This window comes from Myripristis murdjan, chromosome 2 (assembly GCF_902150065.1).
Source record: "Myripristis murdjan chromosome 2, fMyrMur1.1, whole genome shotgun sequence".
NCBI classification, from domain to species: domain Eukaryota; kingdom Metazoa; phylum Chordata; class Actinopteri; order Holocentriformes; family Holocentridae; genus Myripristis; species Myripristis murdjan.
The window spans coordinates 12,679,983-12,702,552 of NC_043981.1; the positions used below are offsets into that span (position 1 = coordinate 12,679,983).

Here is a 22,570-nt window from a genome sequence, read left to right on the forward strand (position 1 = left end):
AGACATTAATGCTAAATATATGCAAACAACTGCACTGATTAATGTTGTTTTATGTGTTTATTATGAACAAATGTTAACTTATGTGTATAGAACATGAATTAAGCAAACAGTGAAGTGATGCAAAATAATCAACTGCATTAAGTAGTGTTGTTCTACATGTTTGCTAATGCCAATATTTCATCAAAACTGAAACCCTAACTATTCAAGTATTACTTTACTAATTAACTGAAGTGATTAAGTCACAGCAAGTATTAAATGATGCGAATAATTTGTTATGCATGTAATTATATATATATATATATATCTATCTATCTATTGTAAAGTGGAAACTCTTATATTAACTAGTTTTTCCCTAATGTTATTATTCATGTTTAATTCATATTAGTAAATGCATTAGTTAGCATTAGTTAGTGAATACAATGGTTTAAAAAGCTGACCTCTCTTTGAATGTCTCTGTGAATACACTGGAAAAATGAAACGTTCTTTTTGGTGAAGCCCAGCGCAAGAAGAATGAATATGAATTGAGCCCATTAACAAAGCTAATGTTAAAACATTAAAATCCACACACCATGACATGTTCCCTCTCATAATGGCATTTATTAATCACATCTGCTAGCAGTGTGCTCATGCGGTCTTCTTCGGAGGATCATAAAGGATGACACCAACATAATGCACAACGGGAAAAAAAATATTTATATGCACACTGAATTCAAGCTTCTGATCCTTTGTTACAAGATTTCGACTGACAAGGTCTTTGCTGCAATAAAAGGATTGGGACAAGCGTTGCCAGACAAAACCTTGTTGGCTGAAACACACAAACAAAGGATTTGCACTGCAAATACAGTCAGAGGATATATTTTTTCCCATTTGTGTGAATGCAGGTTGGAAATCTTCTGTTATCCAACACCTGATGTAAAACAAATTGCATGTGCACACTTTTACTCTTCCTTGACACTGACATAGTAACATCAGAACTCCACAGTGTGTGTCCGACTGAACAAGGGGTGGAAGGTGGACTAAGACCAAACAGTGGCCCATACATCATTGGACAATAGAGGTACTGGGAAAAAAAAGGCCTCCACTAAACCACATACAGCCAAATAAAGACCATCCAAAGAAGGAGTAGACAGAGCAGTCTGTCTATTTAGATACAGGTATAGTGAATATTGAATATAGGGAAACATCATCAATAACACCGGGCAAGCGAATGTACTGTGGCAGCTTAGCAAATCCATATCTCACAAATAACAAAAACTGTACCTGTGCACTTGGAAAACCAGCTCTGCTACATACACAAACTTCCATAACCTCTTAAAGTGGCTATCTGCAAGATCCTGCCTTTAATTTCACCTCCGTCTTTGATGCTAAGTGTTCATTGCTGTGTTTTTTACACTACACTTCCCAGAGACCACCTGGCCATCAAAAAAGTGTGGGTGGGACTGCAACGTCTTTTGTCTTAAGTTTGAGTTACTGTTCTTTGTTTGTTCAGTTATGGTGATGGTGGCTGTTGCAGTTCATGCTAACTATCAAGCTGGTGAAGCTGTGAAATGTTTTCTACAAAGACTTGAGCTGTTATGTCATTGTGCAAAATGTACAGAATCCAACTATGGTGTCCAAGGAAGAGGGAACAGGGTTTTCAGGGGGTATAGGAGTGAACTGCCACTCTTGAAATTTATGAAGTTGTACAGTGGGAGGGGTGGAGGAGTGTCGTTCTATTTATCTGTATTGGGATTAGCCTGTTGGCCGACTTTAAAAACACATTAATATAAATTGTAACACGGCCGTGCACTTTAAAATAAACTCTGTTAATAAATACTCATCCATCCTTGTGCTACGGCCTTCCTTGGTATTGCTATTCCACAGAGCAAAAGCTAACTGATTGTCTCCTGCCAGGTAGCTTATAACACAAACACCACCCTCATATTATACATCATCCATAACCCCTGGCAGCACAAACCGTCCCGCTGCTCCTTAGTCTAGCGTCTCTCATTGGCTTTGACAGCTGGGCTGGATCAATTGGACAGGTCCTGACTGGGGCTGAATGACAGAGTGTTCCAGACGGCCCATTCTGACTGTCACTTCCCTGAGAGATCACCAGCCACTCCTGCCCACGAATACTAACACAGTCAACATGGCTGGGGCCTGGGACGGAAGGGGAATGCAGGGTGTTGTGGTGTTTGTATGAGCTCTGTGTGTGTGTGTGTGTGAGCGAGAGAGAGAGCGAGAGACAGAGCGAGAGAGAGAGAGAGAGGGAGAGAGAGAGACAGCAACTGTGTACATAAACCCTGGTTGAGAATGCACTCACACATACAGGTTGGAGGGGCAAGTCAGCCTTTAACCGGTTAATGGAAAAACACACATACATACACATACATGCAATCACTCACACATACCTTGCACTGCTACCTTCTCCTCCCTTTGTCCTTTGCAGGCGACAAGCCTAAGCATTGCATGACATGCAGGAAACCCATTAATAAGCCTGGGATGGCGAGGGCAAGCTAACACCTGCAACTGGGGTCAGAGGTGAAACATCGGCTAGATCTGGGATCCTCCCTGCTCTGCACGTCTACCTTTAATCTGACACAGTAATCCTCACACATTCCATTCAATATGCTGTGGATATGTGTGTGTGCATTTTTGTGTCTGTGGGTATGTGTGTTTGTGCCTGCCTTACAGTTTCTGTGTGAAATATTTGTGTGTCCAGTATATATGCACATTAAAAAGTGCTGTAGAAAAATGGTAACACCACTAGTCACCTAGCATGGTCAGTTTTTGTGGTTTTCTGTTCCAGAAAGGCAGGAAAAGGGGACAGAAAACACTTCAAAAGGCTTATTTTACCGACTTCCAAAAATGTCTGTTAACACTTATCTTACATGAAGATGTCTACTACAGCTTCAATAAATTGCATCAGGGCAGATAATTAACGTACAAATACAAGGCTGGCGTCAACAAGAAATCTTATGTTTTAGAGGGAGAAATGTCTGGATGCTTACAAGCATAAACAATATAATCTAATGCTTGTGTTGCTTTGTACCACAAAAGCATCACAGATTTGTTTGCACAGTTCTGGATTTACCTAGTTAATCTGGCTGGCTAGCAAGATTGGTAATGAAGTCAAAGGCATGAGCATGACTATATTACTTCTAAACTTTGACTACATCTGCATTTCTATTTTTATTTTATTATTTTAGCAAGCACTGAGTTTTTCATGTATTCATGTACGTTTATCAACAGGCCTCTCCAACAATGAGATGCTGCTGTTCTACTTGCTTGTCAGTCGTCTTCCACTGTGCTGCTGGGTATGGTTGCTATGGTATTTAGAGCACTTCTGCAAAGGGCGTATTCACCACCCCCTCAACACACACACACACACACACACACACACACACTGAACCACTCACAAAGATACAGATTCCATACAGCTTGTCAACTGTTATGTAAACCGAACACAGTCCAAACAATCAAACAAGTGCACTTCACAGTTAACATAAATACACACAAGGAGGTGAGGCTACAACAGAACAGGAAAAAAAAAAAATCTCATAGTGGGGAACATGCTCATGCATCCCTCTCTTCTAAATTCCCATATTTTCAGATCACTGGCGAACCAAATCCAAACATCTATTTTGTGTTTTTGTGAGCATGTCATGACGTTAGCTATGCCAGCTTTTACTTGGCTGTCTCTGCTGTCAGCATCATGCAAAATAGCAGGAATTAGCAACTTTGTAATGCTAATAGGCTTAGAGAGATACTTGCAGCAGTGCTGGGGAGTTAGTGGTACCCTGGAAGTACCCGGATGGCCTGTGTGTGTGTGTGTGTGTGTGTGTGTGTGTGTGTGTGTGTGTGTGTGTGTGTGTGTGTGTGTGTGTGTGTGAGCAAGCGTCTGTGTATTTTCTGCTCCTCCATAGTAAAACGACATACTCCCCCACTGCAGATGTTTTAGCTCTGCATACAGCAGAGCTCCTTAGGGTATAGCCTAACATCTGAAACAGCTGAGTGCTGACCTTAATTTGACACACTGCGCTGCTCATCTGCTCCTCTCAACTGTTATACTGTATGTTGCATGAGCTTCCCCTTGTCATATGTAATGCCTGTGGATTTCTGTGTGTGTGAGACCCAGAGAGAGAGCAAGACAGTATGCATGTTCGTAATGTTTGAGTGTGCATGACTGTGTACGCGCACATGCGCTGATGTTGGCCTGCTTTCACATATAGATTTGAGGCACATTAAGTTCCTGTCAGCAGTGGCTAGTCTCCGGGGAGAGGAGAGCTGACACGCTGGGTTTGTGTGCATGTGTACGTGTGTGTGTGTGTGTGTGTGTGTGGGGCGATGCCCTCTGACTTCCTTAAGTGCAGCCGAGCAAATACACAAGATGTGATTGGTGCGGGTACATCACTGAGTGTGCATGTGTGCATGTGCGTGTGTGTGTGTGTGTGTATCTGAGAGGTGGGATGGATAGAATAAAGTCAGAGGGCATAATGTAATATATAAAACAACAGAGTGTTTGTATGCGTCTGTGTGTGGGTGTGTGAATCACAGAGACAGAGAAAGAAAAATTAATGAGGTTGTAAGAGCAGCCATACTTCATCACTTAAAAAACATCCACCTTTTCAAGTCATTTACTATCATCTTCTGTTTTAATTGTGTTTTTCTTGAAACAAGTGAGAAAACTCTAGTGCATTGAGGAATATTCTGCTTGCAGTTTTCAAACAAGTGTCAACATCTTGAAACACAGCAGAATAAGATAGATCACTCCACCGGCATCAAGAAAATGACACTTGATTAAAAAGTACTTGAACTAGTTGATTTGAATTGGAAATAATTGCACATATCTCACCCTGCTGGCAGGCTGCTTTTTTTTTTTTTTTTGATTGTTGTTTTTTGACTTGTTGGAAGAAAAATATGATTTTGAAACTCGAAACTAGATTGCATGACTTGGTAAACTGTGAATTTTTTCGCAGTGCAGATGTGTACTCTCTCTTACACCACTCTGTCATCATCTGTATCGTGCCAAATTGTGCCCAAACTGCTGCTGTTACTTCATTAGCCTTAGTTTTACAGGGACGATGTGCATTGGTCAACAATTCTGTAAATGTGCCAAATATCAGCCATCTGCCTAATTTTTAACTGTAATCACACAGAATAATAACAGTAGGTGTTCTATTGATACCTGTAGGAATATTGATTTTAGGGCATAGTTTAGGGCAAAAGGTGAACCACAAAACAGTGCCACCTCGAGCTAGTAGGGATTCAGCATTTTGCTCAAGTGCACTTCAGTGGCGTGGACGCTTGAACCTCAATCTTCCAGTTTATGTGCAGTTTAAGCTTCCCTGCTCACTACATTGCCTTGGTGCTAAAATAAAAAGTAAATGGTGATAATATTGCAAAAATGTCAAGTAAAGATTATTACCATATGTCGTCTAAGGACAAGAATTTCCACAGTATCCTATAAAGCATCTTGTTAACCATTCCCATTGGACAAACTAGTCATTGTCAATAATTGAATTGAGAAGATATTATTAGGAGCCCATAGTAACTGGGATTTGGTTGCTCTAACATGTGCTCACGTATGAAATTTATCCAGTGAGAGGTGATTTATTGTTCTGCTATGATTCATTTGCTCTGATGCTGAGTGCTCTAATTCCCAAGGTTCCATCTTGCTTCAAAAGGGTGAGGATCCTCAAGGAAAACGTTGCCAAGAGCTTAATCCAAACGTGATATGTTAACATATGCAAGCACTGATCGTCTATAGGACCCACATAGCTGAGACAAAAGAGGAGAGCAATCCTCGGATTTGGCTGAGCGACTGCGAATTGAAATGAGTCACGTCTACATAACAGCTCTGCATGCTGCCATGTGTTTGTGAAACCAGATAATTCCATTTCTGCATTTTCAACGCATTTCCAAAAAACTACAACAACAACAACAACAACAACAACAACAACAACAACAACAACAAAAACTATCATGAGATTGAAAACCAAATGTGACTTCAAACCTCATGCTGTGGCTATTTTAAGCCTAATAGCTTATTTAAAAAAAAAAAAAAAAAAAAAAAAAAAAAAAAATTCAATATATGATTACTGCAAGTGTGCTTTTGGAGTGGCTCTATTTCATTTCAGATGGCGAATACTTCTGTAAAGGCAACATATAATGTTATTTACTGTGAAATCCATGGGCAAGGTCAGAGCCAAAGGTCAGAGGAATCTATTTAATATTTGGGCTTGTATGAGACAGCAAGTTGCAATCGAAAGTCTGTTTCCCAGAATCAACTGCTTTGTCAATCACCCATCTGACTTGGAGGATTCAGCCCCTTGCATATTGTTATGACTCCAGTCACCAGAATGATAACTTATACTGTAATACAGGGCTATAAATCATTCTAATTTGATGGTCCTGTGTGGTCGATCCTGCTGCATTGCTATGCATTTCAGGACACTGTGCCTGCTGCATTAAACTAAACATGTGACACACACACACACACACACACACACACACGCACACGCTATCCAATAACCTAATCCATCCTGGCATTGTAAGCAGGCCCTTCCCCCTTTTAAAAGCCTCTGTATGTGACTGTATGGAGCTGTCTAATGAGCCAGTCGACAGAAAACGACCTTTACCTACGAGGTTAATAAGTTATTATTATATAATCAAGCACATGCAACACTGTACACTATTCATCTTATTTCTTCAACCACCTTCTGACAAGTTAATTTTTTTTTTTTGCATTAAATTAAAAAACCTTTTTGGCATGGTTTCAATTCTTTCATATCTTTAGGGAAATTTATTGAGCAATCCAATGTAAAACCTTCACTTTCAGCATTATAGTATGTTTCCAGGGAAAATGTGTCAATCTGGGAATTTCTGGCTTTACTGTACGTAATTCTGAATTTAGCTGTAACTAATGTAATTTAAGTGAATGACTCCTTCAACTGAAATTAAGCCACATTGTGCTCTTCCTGGCTGATTGCCAGGGTACAGAAAAGAGACGAACACTTTACAGCAGAGGAGAGAAACAGACAGACTCCGTCAAAGTGACAATAAACATGGTGCTTTTCAAAAGCAGCTGCATCAGAGGATCACATGCAATCAGATCATGGGCTCAAGGGAACATGCACATCATACTGCACTCTTAATATAGCTAATCAGTGTATCATGTGTCTGTTTTCTATGATACACTGTTGCTAATTTTCTGAAGGCGCCCAGCTGCAATGGAGAAGGGTGTTGGTGCTTTAATTAACACCGACAATCAAGGAAGTTGATTGTGGCATAAATGCTGATGGTGTAATTAAAGGTCAAAGTTGCAAATACTGCATTTTTGTATGTAATGGAATGGAAATAATGGAAATAAGGAGTTAAGAGCATTAAATGCTAACATCCTGATACAGACTTTGACCCGGCCTGAAAAACCCAGAAAAACCCAGTGAAACCCTGGAAGAAGCAACCCTAGTCAGCATTATTCCAAAGAATCGCCTATAGAAATCCGGGGGGATGAAAAGTGCTCTGTATTCAGAACCATTGTCATTTCTCTCCATGATGGGCAAATAAGTGTTGCCCCTTAATTTGGTTCTGAATGGTAGAGACTGGCGACAAAGCAACGGTACTCATCCAAATCAAATCTCATGGCTCTACTTTCTGCGTGATTACACAATAACTCGGAGCTGACTGATTGTCTACCTCCAGAAAATGCTGCCAACGTCACTGAATAGAGAATTGCTGGATTGGTACTGCCCGTTTCCATTCATGGCGCCCGCCACAGCAAAGGGGTGAATGCTAATGGTGCTGAATAGCAGTGGCCAAATTCTCTTAGCTGAATGGAGCTCGTGAAACACAAGGGAAGTCTTGCTGACCAGAACCGCTCAAAAGCACATTCATTCATTTGCACGTATGACGAATGTCCACAGTCATTTATGTTAAAAGGACACAAGAATAACAATATGTTTCTGACTGACAGAATACATATATGCTCTGCTACTGACAAAACAGATTGTCTTTCAAAGTTCTTCATTTTGAGAAAATTGTTATGGGCTCCGAGACACTAGCTTTGTCCTTACTTTTGACTGGCCACGGACGACCTCCACATTAATGAAACCCTCTGCCAATATGAGCTGGAAAGCCAGATATTTCACCACATTATAGAACTCATAAATCAAACAATTGTCTACCTCCACCATCAGACGTGGAAAAGGAAGATAGTGCAAGTCCTCTGCTTTTTTTTTTCATCTAAGCTACCTTTTTCCTCTTCCTTTCTTCAATCTTTCTGTGTTGAATTCCTGTCCATTCTCCTTCACCTCACATCTCACTCCTTCATGATTCAAAAAAAGGGACTTGTGAAGGCCGAAGAGTTATGGATCTACCAATTGCACCTAATGGCTTATTGTTCCCCAGAGGAGAATGAAGAAATAATTTAGCATGTTAAGTGAAGCAAAGGGGCCCCATGCTGTTAGACGAGGCTCTGTGGACTCAGGTCCAATGCTCGTTTTGGCTGGATATGAGACATTACATTAGAAATCAACAGGGGAGGACTTTAAAACAGCTTTATTCATGTCCACAGGGTTTCAGAAGCTCGCCTTAACCTTCACTCTTTTACTGACACACTGCTGAGAAAACAACTGCCAAGGGGTGGAAGAATCCCTTACAGGAAAGAATGAATGCTTGCTACAGATGCAAGACAGTGGCAACGAAATAAAAACTATTAATTCACATTCAATAGCACTGAATGGAGCACTACACCTATGGGTAATACTTTAGAGTCTATAAATCTGGCATAACTTACCTCAGAACGCAGGAATAGTGCCCCACATCTTCCAACTCTGCTGGTCGAAACCATATGGCATCCTCCTCCTTGCTCATCCTTGTGCCATCGAAACTGATGGGCTCCTCAAAGTCCCCATGCCCTGTACTTTTGTACCACATAAGGCTAAGTCCCGCACTCTGTGCATGAGTGTAGTTGGCCCGGATATATCCATAGAATAAAGCACACTTAATCCGTACAGGTTCCCCCAGAAGCACCTTGTATTTCAGGTAGTCCACCGACCAATCCGTGCAGCCGTCCACTGAAAGAGAAGAATCGAGGAAGGAAAATTAAGCAGGGTAATGTGATTAAAGTGATTTGCGGTTGCAGAAAGACAAAGCCAATTTGCATCATCACAAAGCACAACAGAGGAGAATTGTTGTAATCATGAAAAGGGTACGTGGCAATGGGGACAGAGAGACTTTCAGGGCTGGCATCTCGCTGTCTATTCATGTGCTTTGCCAGCAATCCTTGTACCGTAATCAATCAAGACACCATTTTCCTACATGCAGCACTGTTCTTCAAAACGCCTTACCCTTCTTGTCTCTACAGCACAAGTACTAAATCAGACTATCACCAGAGATTCACGCCTCTGTCATATTATTCTCCAAGCTAAGCCTGCCGAAATGACTTCCCTGCACATCTGAAACAGCCTCGGAGCATTAATGTAAGCTTTTATGAAACATCAACAGAGGGCAGCAGTATCATCAAGGTTTGCCACAATTTCCAGCAGTTTACAGAGTGGTCACCATACACTGTTATATAATCAGTAAAGCCTGCACAAATCACATGAATTATCTTTGCAGTGTGTAAATATGTTTCGTAATTGGTTCTGTGGTTATCTGACAGCAAGTAGTAAACTTGTGCATTACACACAGTGAAAAAATCTGTATCTCAATGTAAAAAGTATTCCGTTACGACACCATCCTCTTGAACCTTTAGCTGAACACTCAACACATCAATCATTGCATTCAGTCATTGTTCCCTGCCTGTCCTTGTGTGCACCCGGGGACATTAGTATATTTATATCTGACCTCTGTGTCACAGGCCCATAGACAAAATGATTCTATTGGTAATAGCCATATCCTCCTGCTACCTAAGCCATCAATATTCATCTTAATGGCAGTGATGGCACTCATCTACATTTGAACTGCGATGTGGAAATTAGAAGCTATGCCTGCATTCATTTTATCAGGCTATCAGGCTATCCTCAGTCACATACAGTAAATGGAAAAAGTAACTCGTCTGATATTGCTGTGCTATACACGTCAAGGCCGAGCAATAGGGGTCTTCCTGTTAAGACATCTAATAAAGTCTGCTAGCTGCCAGTCAAAAAGAGTGCAAAGACTGAAAAATAATGACATTATTCATGTACAGGAGGCAAAGGGGTCGGTTTGATTCTCAGACTTATTTTCCATCTTTTGGCTGTAGAAGATTCATAAAATATGCTGAATTTCAAATTGACACTTAATCCTGAGCAGGTTCTCATGGGCTTTTACACTTGATGAAATTCTCAGGGATAGGGAAAATTCAGAAAATACAAAAATTCCTGACTTCATAATTCCTATGTTGCTGATTGATATTTCAACACTCAATCAATTATTCAGAAGAGACAGGTAAGAAAACATCTTTGAAACAACCAAACAACATATTTGGGGTAAAATCAGAGCGCTCACCTAGAATAAGATACAAATCAAAGGCTTTCAGGTGAGTTGGGATATCAAATTGTCTTTGTTGTGTAAATGTATACTTTATCTGTACATTTATTTGTCACATTACCTTTTAGAGTTTAACCAACTGTGCCCTTATTTGTGATAGGACTGGACACAATAGACATATTACTGTGTCATATCCTCCACACAGCATCAAAGCTCTCAAGCTTTCAGAAGCTTTAGCTAGGTTTGCTACAGATACAATTTTGTCATAAACTTCCACTGCTTTTTTGAGACTGTCTAAGTGACCATCTTTTATTTGTCATGTTGAGATGAGCTGGGCCCAAACAGAATCAAATACAGCCGTCTGCCTGGTTATCCTTCCCTTCTTCATTTTTTTCCCCGCGTTCTGTTCCTGACATCCTCTGTTCCCTCGCTTCACCCCACTGCATCGCTCTTCCTTTAAAAACAGCTGGCAAGCACAGCTGCCACGCACTCAACAGGCTTCACTAATTGAGCCTCCATAAATGTTTTATTTACCAAAGAAACAACTCAGCTGCCAATCACTGAGGTGGGGTATTCGCGGCAGTTGTTGGGGCTAAGTGGGGAGGGGTGATGGGTTGTTCTACTGCGTTGTAAGCTACCGTACGTCTCGATGTTGTCGAGAGTGGCAGAAACAACACAGGTGGGTGGTTTAAGTGCTTGAGAGATGCAGACGATGAAATAGTTCAAGGAAGAGCCCACGCAAAAACACTTAAACATGATTAAAAGGTGGGAAAAATGATGTAAAGTCAAAATATTTCCAGCGCAGCAGAGTTTAATAGCTGCTAAAGAAAAAAAAAGATGAACTATCAAAAATATTAACAATAAACATCAGATTCTGGTGTCTGTCACTTTACACCTCTACACCTACAAACTGGCAGCTGAATGATATGAGTTCAGGACCCTGTTCTGAGAGCTGTCAAAGGGCATTCTGGGAAATTCAGGACACTGCTATATGAAGTGGATGCAGCTAGGCAGTCAGAGGGAAAGAGAGTGCACGAAAAAAGTAAGATCTCATATTGGTGACCTTTTGCAAATGACGACAGGGCTGGGCAATAAAACAATAACAATTATAGCGATGCATTTTCCCTCAATACAGATATTCAATAAAATATCAATTTACAACACAGATCACGTGGTAAGAATAGAGAAAAGTTTGGTTGCACACCCAGTCAGGAGTGAGGAGAGACACAGGAACTAAGCATTGATACTGACTGAAATAATGCATTTTATCATGCTAACAATTTTGGCTAAATTGCCCAGCCCTAGTTGAAGAGTACCTAAGGGTGGAATTTTCCTTTAAGGGGAATGTGCAATAGCTGCGTCATTTCACTGTGAAGCAGCTTTGACAGAATGCCAAACAGGTCATTTTACCCCTAGCTAAAACTGGCACCAACTCAAATTAGCAGTAACTCAGGGTAACACATCTGATTTGGTTGCTTCTCCAGCTGCTGCGGTACCTTCCCTGATCCTGCTAACACCTTAAATCACTGACAATAAGTAGCTGGCTTCATTTAATCAGACTGAAAGCACAATGTTTAAATTTGAAGCTGTGGTATGACCCTCTTAACCTCTTTTTTTATTTTCCCAATTATGCGGGTCTTCGCAGGAGCAAGACGACTGAAAAAAGAGCGAGGGACTAGAGACAAAATTAAACAAATAGAGCTGTAAATGCGTACAAAGGCAGTGTGAGCTTGGCAAGCGTTCAAACTGTGAGATCCTCTCAATGAGATTAGCTCTAACTGTTGCTACGGCAACAAGGGGTCTACCCTTGCTTATCGAGAACTTGCTAATTAGTTTGTGGACGATAATAACTCAAAGGCTTGGAGAAAATCTTCAGGTGAGACAAGCACAGCCAAGATGGTTTCACTCATAATCACACACCCTAATTGAAACTCTGAAGTGTCGTATACTCTCAGAACCGATAAAAAACGTGTTGCATGTAAAAGGTCACGCAGGTAGGTTAACCCTAGAGCACAGAAAAATAATGACTGGTTCAAGCGTATAGGACCTTCCTAGATACACATGCACACACAGGTACAGCCTTTAAACACATAACAGCTGGAATGAAGCCTATTGTCAGTGATGGGCATCAAACTACCAACAGTCCATGCAGTAAACCTTTCAAAATAAAAGCCAATCTACCACCAGGATGTTCATTTATATGATGAGAGAGCAGCTTTCACAAGAGAAAAATAGGGAAGGTCCTGCTGGGATTTAAGTCCAATTGTTCTCGCAACACTGGCAGCGATATTATCAAACCCATTAGGATTAAAGTAAGAGGAATCTAGCATCCTGCTACGCCACACAACCTGACCACGGCACCTGCCTTTATGCCCTCAGTGCCCATCCAGACAGAACAGAGAAAGACAAATTTACCCTGAAGTGCTCCAATTTGGCTGGGCTGTATTTGGTAACAGAAAAAAATGCAGCAAATGCTTCATTGCCAAACATCTGACAGCCGAGCTCTGTCACTGCCTCTCCCATCAGCGGCATGGAAAAACGCTCAGTCCATTCATTTTTACAGCTCACCATTTTCCCCCCACACTTAAGAAAAATAACATCTCAGAGTGTAAGTAAGCCACTTAGATTTATTTCACTGGTATTTTTATACCATATGTTTTATAAGTAATAAAAAGTTAAGGCTAAAAAAAAAAAAAGGAAAACACAATTTTTCGCAAGCCAGTTTGGTAAAGAATTAAACTACATTTTTATATACAGATATTACAGACTGATGCACTTGCAAAATAATTAAATTACACACAGATTAGTATATCCCACATTTAATATCTGACACAAAGACAAATGAAATAAAAAATTAAATGGTTGGTTGCAACTGCATGGTTACAAGTGAATATGTACATGCTATCACGTATGAGTGGGTCTTTTCAGCAGTCAAATTACTGTCAGATAAAAGAAGCATTTTAAATTGCCCAAAGGCATTCAATTGATCTCACATCATTGCACAGGGTTTTGAAAATATCCCCAGTTTAACTGAGAAGTTAGAGCAATAAAAGCTTCAAAAACTCTAAATCAATTCTCCTTTTCAAGTGTGAACTCCAACCTAATAGATTCAAAGGGCTCACGCTATTTATCGCCAACACTGCCATGAGGAGCATGCCACTGCCAATATCCGTTATCTTTCTACCTATTCTCAAATCGCTCATTTTAGACTTTTGACAGAGGGTTATCGTTCATTTCAGTAAGTGAGGGGCGGGTGTGGGGGGATTCTCCGTAATCCGTTGGCAGGAAACAAACATGGTACAAAGCCTAATTGAACTCGATTAACATTTCCCTGTTCACCAGATTTCCATGCTGTTGGAACACAATTGGTGAGGGAATTGGCCAATCTGCTGAGTGATAATAACAACTCAGACAGCTCCTCAATGACTGGGACCATCAAGCATAAGCGGCGTTTGCCACTGTGCAAACCATGACCCATAAATAAAGGGGGTAATTCGTCAGCCTCTGTTTCCGAGTGTGGCCGGGTCCCAACAATTCTGTTTGTCAGCTGGAAAAAAACCTTAACTGGTAACTGTCAACCGTTATGTTTTGCCAAATGATCACAGAACAAATGTTTGCGTGTCACCCTGCGTGGAAATTGAGATTTAATAGAGCCACATTCACTGACACCACATCTAAATGGGGTCTTCAAACCACAGCCCGATTTAACCACGCCATTAAACAAAGACAGCGCCATTTGTCAAGCCTGCCTAGTTTCTGTGTTTGTCATGTTTGTCATGTTTGTCTCATTTGTCCAACTCTGTAAAAGAGACATGGGCCCTCATTTATAAAAGGTTCTTACCCATATATTTTGTGCATACAACCAAATCCAAGTCCAAGATGCGATTAATCAAAATTTATTTTGATGCCAAAATGAGTGGGTTGCACAGATGCATTTTTATTTTATATATTTCATCACCCAAGGTGTGAATGGAAATATGCACCACCATGATAATCCAATAAGATCAGAGATTAAATGAAAAAACTTTTTTATAAATGAGACCTTTGGCGGTTGATTTTATTACCCTTTCAAAAAGTATTATTCAAACCATTCCTCTGCACTGAAACATAGTCTCTTGTTTTTTTTTTTTTTTGTTTTTTTTAACCTACACTCAAAAAGGAAGCACATTGAATTATGCCTGAGGCCATTATTTTGGGCAGATACATACATTTCGCCTGTGTTATTTATTTATTTGTTTATTTACTGGAAGAAAACAGTTCCTAAAAAGATTCTTTGCCCATCGGAGCTGTGGATATTTGTCTAGATGTTTTTTGAAGTTCATGTATACTGTAATATATCATGTTTAGTTGAGACCGTTTTGCGTAATTTATGTAGCAGCATCTTCCGTATTCTTAAAAAGGACACCGTCAAATAAATTCAATCTCGTCAAAATGTGCAATTGACTGTCAAAAGGATGCAACCAAGGATGCTAGTAAAGATGCGCGGAAACATAACCAAGATGTATCTGCGTTTTAAAGGCCAATGCCACAATAAAGCCAAACAAATGTTATGTCATTTCCTTTCCACTACATTTTACGGTCACCCACGACTGAGCATGTGGTCCTTTTGGAAATAAGGCGATCAGCTCATAAATTGGGTTACAGGTCTACTGAGGGGTAATCGTATGCAGATTGAGTCGGGTCATCAATGACACTCCCGCAAAGTGTCTGTTCTCTCGTAAACACTCAAGGAGACGGTACAAAGCCATTTTTCTTTGTAAAAGCGCCGGTGTAATTCAATCAGAGAGGCGTACATACATTAGGCTAAGGTTGAATGAATAAACACACAGGCATATGCATACACAGATTCAGACAAACACACGTGCACTCATGCAGTCTATGAGGAGACGTGACATCAACCTTTAGCTGCCCTGGAGAGGTGTTTTGTCATAGCTGGCTTTGGTCCAGCTCACCGAAAGGAACTTATCAACTTCACAGCCAGTTTGCCGAGAGAGGGAGGTGGGAGAGAGCGAGGTCTCAAAATCTTGACCTGCCATTTTCCACCTTGTGAAAATGCTGTCGCAGCAGAGTGGGTCTCAATTAAGAGGAAAATAGCTCTGATGTGTGAGAAAGGTAACCTCTTGGCCGCTGACATGCAGGGGGAGATTACCTGCATGATTGAGGTACGTCCAGCAGATGGAAAAAAGTAAATGAAAACTTAAGAGTCATTAGCCAAAGGAGAAATCAGCCACGGCCATTTGCATGTGAGTGCATGTGGATATTTATACAGTGTACCCATGCTGACTTAAACATGCTGTACGCAGGCATACATGTGTGCTGTGTACGGCCTTCAGAGGGAAAACACTGAGGTAATTCCACATTTTAGATGCAACTTCTCTTGGATCAAGAATTAAATAACATTACATTGAAAAATATACTGCAATCTGCCTTATTTAAATATAGCTGATGTAAGTGAAAATGTGTTTTAAAGGAACACCTCACCTCCCACTTACCCCTAGCACAATCTATCCATCCAGGTAGTTTCTGTGTGAGGCTGAAGAGCACCATCAAACTGTATTCATCCACCTCTAATTTGCACTTATTGGAGACGCATTGATACAGTTTGCCGGTGTTCTTCAACAAGAAATACTCCCTAACAAAACTATTCACCCTGAGGGCTATGGATTATGCCAGGAATCTCTGTCATTGCTTTTGAAAAGAGTTGTGGCTGTTTTTCAGATGTATATTTGTGTCAGTTTGAGCTCCACAAAACAATGCCATCCAGCCCCAATGTACCAGGGTGCCAGGAGACAGGAGAATTTCAGCAGACCTGGATCCTTGCTAAATCACACAGAAACTATCTGCATGGATAGATTTTACTCAGTGAAAAGTGAGGAAATATCTTCATTTTTAGTATTTATTTTTTTCAGTATTTTGGAAAAACTGTTATTCTTTCCACAAATTGGCAGATTTTTCCCCCACTGGTTTTGAGAGAGGAATAATAAAAAAAAAAAAAAAAAACATTTTGAAGCTTTACACTGGATCAAATGACAGGTTAAGATGGATATTTTTGCAGGGAGACACCAGCTGCCCGGCTCGTTTCACGACTGCAGTGACATTTACTTAGCCTGCTCCTCCCCATTCCTCACAGAGAAATAAAACAACTCTATCTCTCGACATCTCGCCTGCACTTTACTCCCATGACACTTCATCTTCATTTGTCGTTTGTCTCTCTCTCCTCTCCATCTCCCTCTCTTCTTTGACAGCTACCGGGCTGTCATTTATATGCAAATACTCATATGTGATAGGAAAAAAGAAAACTGAGATGTTTCATTTTTCCTATTGCAAAATAAACATCACCCGCAATCTGAGAGGCTTCCTCCTCTGTATCAGATTCGGCTCCTCTGATTGGACGCAGCATCCAGGGAAAGTGGCACCTGCTGTCTCCTATCACGGGTTAAATGCTAGCGGGGGCTGGGAGCACAGAGAGGGGTCTGATGGGAAAGGGGACAAGGCTGACTTCACTGTGGTGGACCCTTGTAGGGAAGAGAATGAGCATGGAGAGCAGGGAATAAAAAACACACACAGAGACATAGGGGAGACCTGCCTGGAATATTTCAGGTAGAGAAGAATCTGTTCCTTCTTGTTTTAACTATAAAAGATGACACTGATTTATAAGAGCAGCATATGCATACTCTCATACATCTAATAAATGTTATACAAAATTTTTGTAAATTTCAGCTTTTTCCATTACATTACACTGATTTTTGGGAATTTGGATAAAACAGGTTTTAATTTTGAACAAAAAAAAGTGCGTTAAATTACAAAATCTGAAGGTATATCATTATAGGCCAAGGTCTTGGCTGTTCAGCAATGTACCGGTGCAACCTCCTCATTTTGCATTTTTTTCATAAAATAGGTTTTTCCAGTTATTAGGCTACTTTGTTTTTGTCAACACCGTCACCATAATGTTTTTTTTTTAATTTGAAAAACATATTTTTGTATTAAAGAGACTATTACTTTAATAACTCAACAGCACCAAAGAAACATATTGTAAGCATATTCATTTAAAACCAATATAACTGCCTCTGACAGTGGTGACACTAATCTCACGGTGGTGACAGTGGCCTCATTACAACATACAATTCCAAAATTTATACCACTCAAGTCAATGGCTTCTTGCTTAACAACTTTATTTAACTATTTGGTACAAAAAATAACAATCCTGAGCACTGTTATAAGCATTTTTCAGACTTCAGTCATCACCGTCAGACAGAAAACCTGACGGTGGTGACGTCTGATGGTGGTGACAAAAACTTACTCTTTCACATAATAAGCATGAGTTGTTCACATTAGCCAGCTCGTTTTCGCCCTGTTGCTACCTGCATCAGACCTCTTCTTAAAAAGTATACATTTATTCCATAATCTAATTTAATATTTTTTATACAGAAGTGACGGTGTTGACAATTTATGGTTGTGACAGTAGCAGTGTCCAAAAATATGAAGAGATTTAAGAGAAAATAGAAAACTTCCAGGAGCCTGAGCGGTGTTGAAGCATCCAGTAGAGCTGAAGGTTTGAAAAGGGGTCCTCAGGAATGTAATTGACCTTGTAGTTTTTTTATTATTATTTTTTAAATATAAATCTGACGGTGGTGACGAATATCTGGGACACATTTTGAGTAACCACAAAATAATAGTAAATATTGTTCAAAACCCATCGTTTGTAGTTTTTAATACATATTATGATGTACTCTTTCATGTGGTAAAGATATTATTCAATGAAATTATTACTTTTTGTTGTTTTAATCAAGTTGAAATGATTATCTCCTATCCGAGGACAACTGGTTTTGTAGGCCATGGGCCAACATATAATCATTAAATTAATACAAATTAAAAATTAAAGCTGCAAGCAGCGATGAACGGGCCCTCGCGCCCCTGCGTACGTCGGGGGACGGGCGCGTTTCGCTGCATTTCATGCCAACCGGCCCAAAGGAGTCGCATCCCAATGTTTTGATGCGTTCCCATGTTTTTGGAGTCATGAGGCATGCTACTTCCTGTGGTCAGTAGGTGGCGCTATGCCTCAGATCCAATATTGACACGTGGATGCGTTCAGGGCAGGACTCTTATGAAGCACAAAAGTTTTGGGTCTCTGAGGATCACGTGTGCCGGAGTTATGGCCATGTCATTTTGCATGGCAAAGGATCGAAGTTCGCCGCCGGCCACGCCCCCTCAACAATGTCAAAAACTTGCGATTTTGAGAGCCTTTCATCTCCAAGGCATGTAGTTGATAATGACTGAATTTCAAGGTGCTGACGTCAAATCTGTAGGAGGAGTTTGTGAAAGTATACTTCCTGTGGCCAGTAGGTGGCGCTATGCCTTTCGCTAAATATGGACCCACACGTGTGTTCAGGGCTGGACCCTTAACAAGCGTATGAGATTAGAAAAAGATCAGACCACGTGGAGTGAAGTTACAAGCCGTCGAAATGTCATGGCGGCACATTGAAATTCGCCGCGTCACCATGGCCACGCCTTTCAAGGAAAGGTCACCAACCTCAGGATATACAATCTCCAAGGCCTTGAGGTTATGCTGAGTGAATTTGAAGCGGATGCCATCACCGCGCTACGCACAGGGCGTCAACGTGCAAAACATGTAACTTGCTGTCGCCAGTAGGTGGCGCTATGACTCAGATCCAATATGGACACATGGATGTGTTCAGGGCGGGACTGTTATCAACCACAAATGGTTTGGCTCTCTTAGGATCACGTATGCCGGAGTTATGGCCGTTTCCATTATCACGGCGAAGGATCGAAATTCACCGCCTGGCCACGCCCCCTCAGCAATGGCGAAAACCCACGATTTTGATAACTTTTCATCTCCAAGGCCTGTACTTGATACTGACTGAATTGCAAGTTGCTGACGTCAAATCTCTAGGAGGAGTTTGCGAAAGTACGAGGGCTGAAAACCGCTAAAACGGCGTCCAAATTGCAACTTTGACCCAAAATGGCCGACTTCCTGTTGGACTTAGGGCGTAGCTCCAAGAGACTTTTTGGTGCGTCTGGTCATGATCAATATGTGTACCAAATTTCATTTGTCTACGACAAAGTGTGTCGTGGGGCTCGCGATTCCTAATTTTCTAGGTGGCGCTGTCGAGCCATTTTGCCCCGTCTTTTTGCGAGACCCATAAAATCTCAAATTTTTCGCCAGAACTGACGCGCACGCCAATTTGACTTTGACTTGACTTTTCGTCCACGTGCATTCGAGTTATTAGCGTTCAAAGAGGCGTAAGAATAATAATAATAAAAATAATAATCCTTATGGAAACAATAGGGCTTCGCGCTATCTCAGCGCTCGGGCCCTAATAAACCTATAAAAGAACCTTACAAATGTGCAAAGGACCCCCTGATTATGCCCTTGATTCTTTTTATTCATTAAAATGTTGTAAATTTCCAGCAGAAATAGCATTTTTCTTACTGGGACGTGATTTATCCAAATTCTCAAGAATCAGTGATTAATATCATTCTATCATCTGATCTTCATATGTGCACATTAATTTAAAATGTGTCTCTGCATGTTAATATGGCAAAATGTGCCAGCCTGCAGTATTTATAGAAACCTGCTATGTACTTCTTCTTGGAAGAAAATGTCACGGCATCTTTTTGTTGAGGCCAGAGGCCAGTCATGCACAGCAAATTTGGCGATGACTGAACTTTCTTTCTTTCTGTCTTTCTCTTTCTTCTTTCTTTACCTTTATTTATTCTTGAAAACACATTGAGGGTAGCCCTCATTTTCAATGATGCTGAGATTACAGAGAACACAGAAAATACAAACAGATTAAAAGCATTGAATTACAGGCACAACAAAATCCATAACATCTGTTAGCCCCTAGGGTGAGTTCATTGCAACACAATGACTGTATCAGGCAAAACTGCGCAAAAAATCATTAGACCAATGTGAGCGCTGAATGTGTTAAAGTGCGATTTTTCAATGTGCAATGCACAGTTATGATGTTTTTGGTAAAACCTTGGCCACCATCTGGCCAACTGATGTCATTTTTGTTGCCTGAGTTGTGGGTGAGATTGGGACCAATATTGTGATTTTGGTGACTGCAGCTGTAACAGTTTTGGAAATCCAGATACTTTTAGTGGACAAGTAAGAAAGAAAGGAAAAGGAAGATGAAGTGCTTGAAGCCAGAAAATACTGCTGAAAAGGACCAGCACTCCAAAATAGCGTAATGAATATTCTTCTTTAATCATTAGCGAACACGCCGTATGATTGAGCTAGATGCTATCTTCAGTGGTGTGCAATTACTGAAGAAGAATATTCATTACTTCTGCTGGCCTTTTTCAGTGGTATAGGTTGAATCACTTTTTTGTTATATCAATTGCTGACACAGTAGCAAAACATTTTGCAGATGATTTAAGTGTGAGAAATTATAGCCTGCAAAGATTAAACACAGAAATAACCTGGCCTAATGTTTAATCCTCCAAACAAATAATGCTGCCACAATTTTCTTTCATTAATTACATTATGAGGATACAGTGTAACCTGCATATGAGAAAGGAGAAATGCAGCCAAGCGCTGCCTGACTCTGCATACAGCACAGACTCTACACAGCATTTCTCTTTGGAAATGGTATGTAAATTGGCCTTATGACTCCATATAGGTGATTAGCCGTCTACTTCCCACACATGTATTCACAGTGTGGAGCTGCCAAATGTGGTTTCCGTTTTCCTGCTGGATACAGCGCACATATAAAAAAAGATGCCATTTATGTCCAAATGTGACAATCTCTTATCATCTCATCAGATCATTTTGTCATTTAAACTGATGCTGATTTCTGCAGCAGCTTCACAGGGGCCATTATGTTTTCAAAAGTACATTTTAGAATCTCCTGGGCAATCAAAGTATGAACATTGACTTGTATCCATATGTTTACTCCCAGATCGCGACTATTTCAGAAAAACATTTGACAGCCAGCAGATGTAAAACTGATCCCGCTATGGCTGGGGTGTCTCCTCCAGAGAGTAGACTATATAATCAGAAAATCATCCTTCTGTTCCCCATGGCGTCAGTAATCCTCTCATCTAACAAACAGCCTTGGGAAGTGTCAAGACACACAACATAAACAATACTGACTACTGAGAAAATACTGGAGTGCTGCATTGCAGACATGACTGCGCACATGGGACAAGTACCTTACAGCATGGAGAAGACATTTTCTCACACATAAACATACAGCAAGGGACGCTTGCGGAGAAATACACACTCGCAAGAACACGAGCGTGCATAAAGAACGGGGCTGCACAATCCGTTGGCAGCCCTGTCAGCCTGTTATTCTGTGCTGTATCATGGCGATGTGGGCGCGCTAAGCTGGTGACTCAGACCATCGCCAGTCCACTACAGACACCAACACACCATTTGGGTGTTGTGCTCCAGTGCCCCCGCGAAATGAGCGTTGGTGAAAATAGAGCGCGCCCAGATGGATAGAGTGCCTTGTCACACCAGCCTCTGCGCCAGCCGTCTGTGAAATGATAAGATGGCAAGAATATGTAACAAAGCAAGCAGCGGGCACCGTCCTGATGGGGGCCAGTGTCAGCTCTCATATGTCAACTCTGACCTTATTTTTTGTCTCTCCCTTTTTTCCCACACTGTTAAGTACCAGAGCATCATCTCTTTTTTTCTCTGCTCCCTTTGTCTCTCTCTCCCTCTTTTCATTTCCCTTGCACCCCTATCTCTCCCTCTCTCTCTCTCTGCTTTCCACTATCTCTTTGCTATTCAATTCTCAGGCAGGGGAGAAGAGTGGGAGGGGGAAGGAAGTCGCACCGGTCAGAGAGAGAGAGAGAGAGAGAGAGAGGGAGAGAGAAAGATGATAGAGAAATGATTCAAACTGCGGATCAGCAAGGACAGCAAGGTCTCCAAAAGCCACACAAGTATACTGAGGGCAACTGTGTTGTAAATCACTCCCGGCGATCGCCAATAATTCAGCAGACTAGGAAGGTGACTCAGTTTCTTGATAGATATGACTTCAAGGTTGAGTGTATTAAAAAATGGAATTTCAGGAACATTGAAAAGGAATTCAAAAGTAATGCGGGGAAATCGTTTTTTTAATATATTAAGCACTAGAATAACCCAATT

At 40.9% G+C, this 22,570-nt stretch overlaps 1 protein-coding gene across 7 annotated transcripts in view; it reads right to left on the bottom strand.

Moving 5' to 3' along the window:
• The window catches only part of LOC115371742 (interleukin-1 receptor accessory protein-like 1), a 325,316-nt gene that overhangs the window by 162,943 nt on the left and 139,803 nt on the right, over positions 1-22,570 (bottom strand). For all 7 annotated transcript variants that reach the window (XM_030069302.1, XM_030069256.1, XM_030069271.1 and 4 more), the window contains one exon: positions 8,780-9,059. In XM_030069302.1, the coding sequence (XP_029925162.1) occupies positions 8,780-9,059 (280 nt within the window). The remainder of the gene's footprint in view (positions 1-8,779; positions 9,060-22,570) is intronic.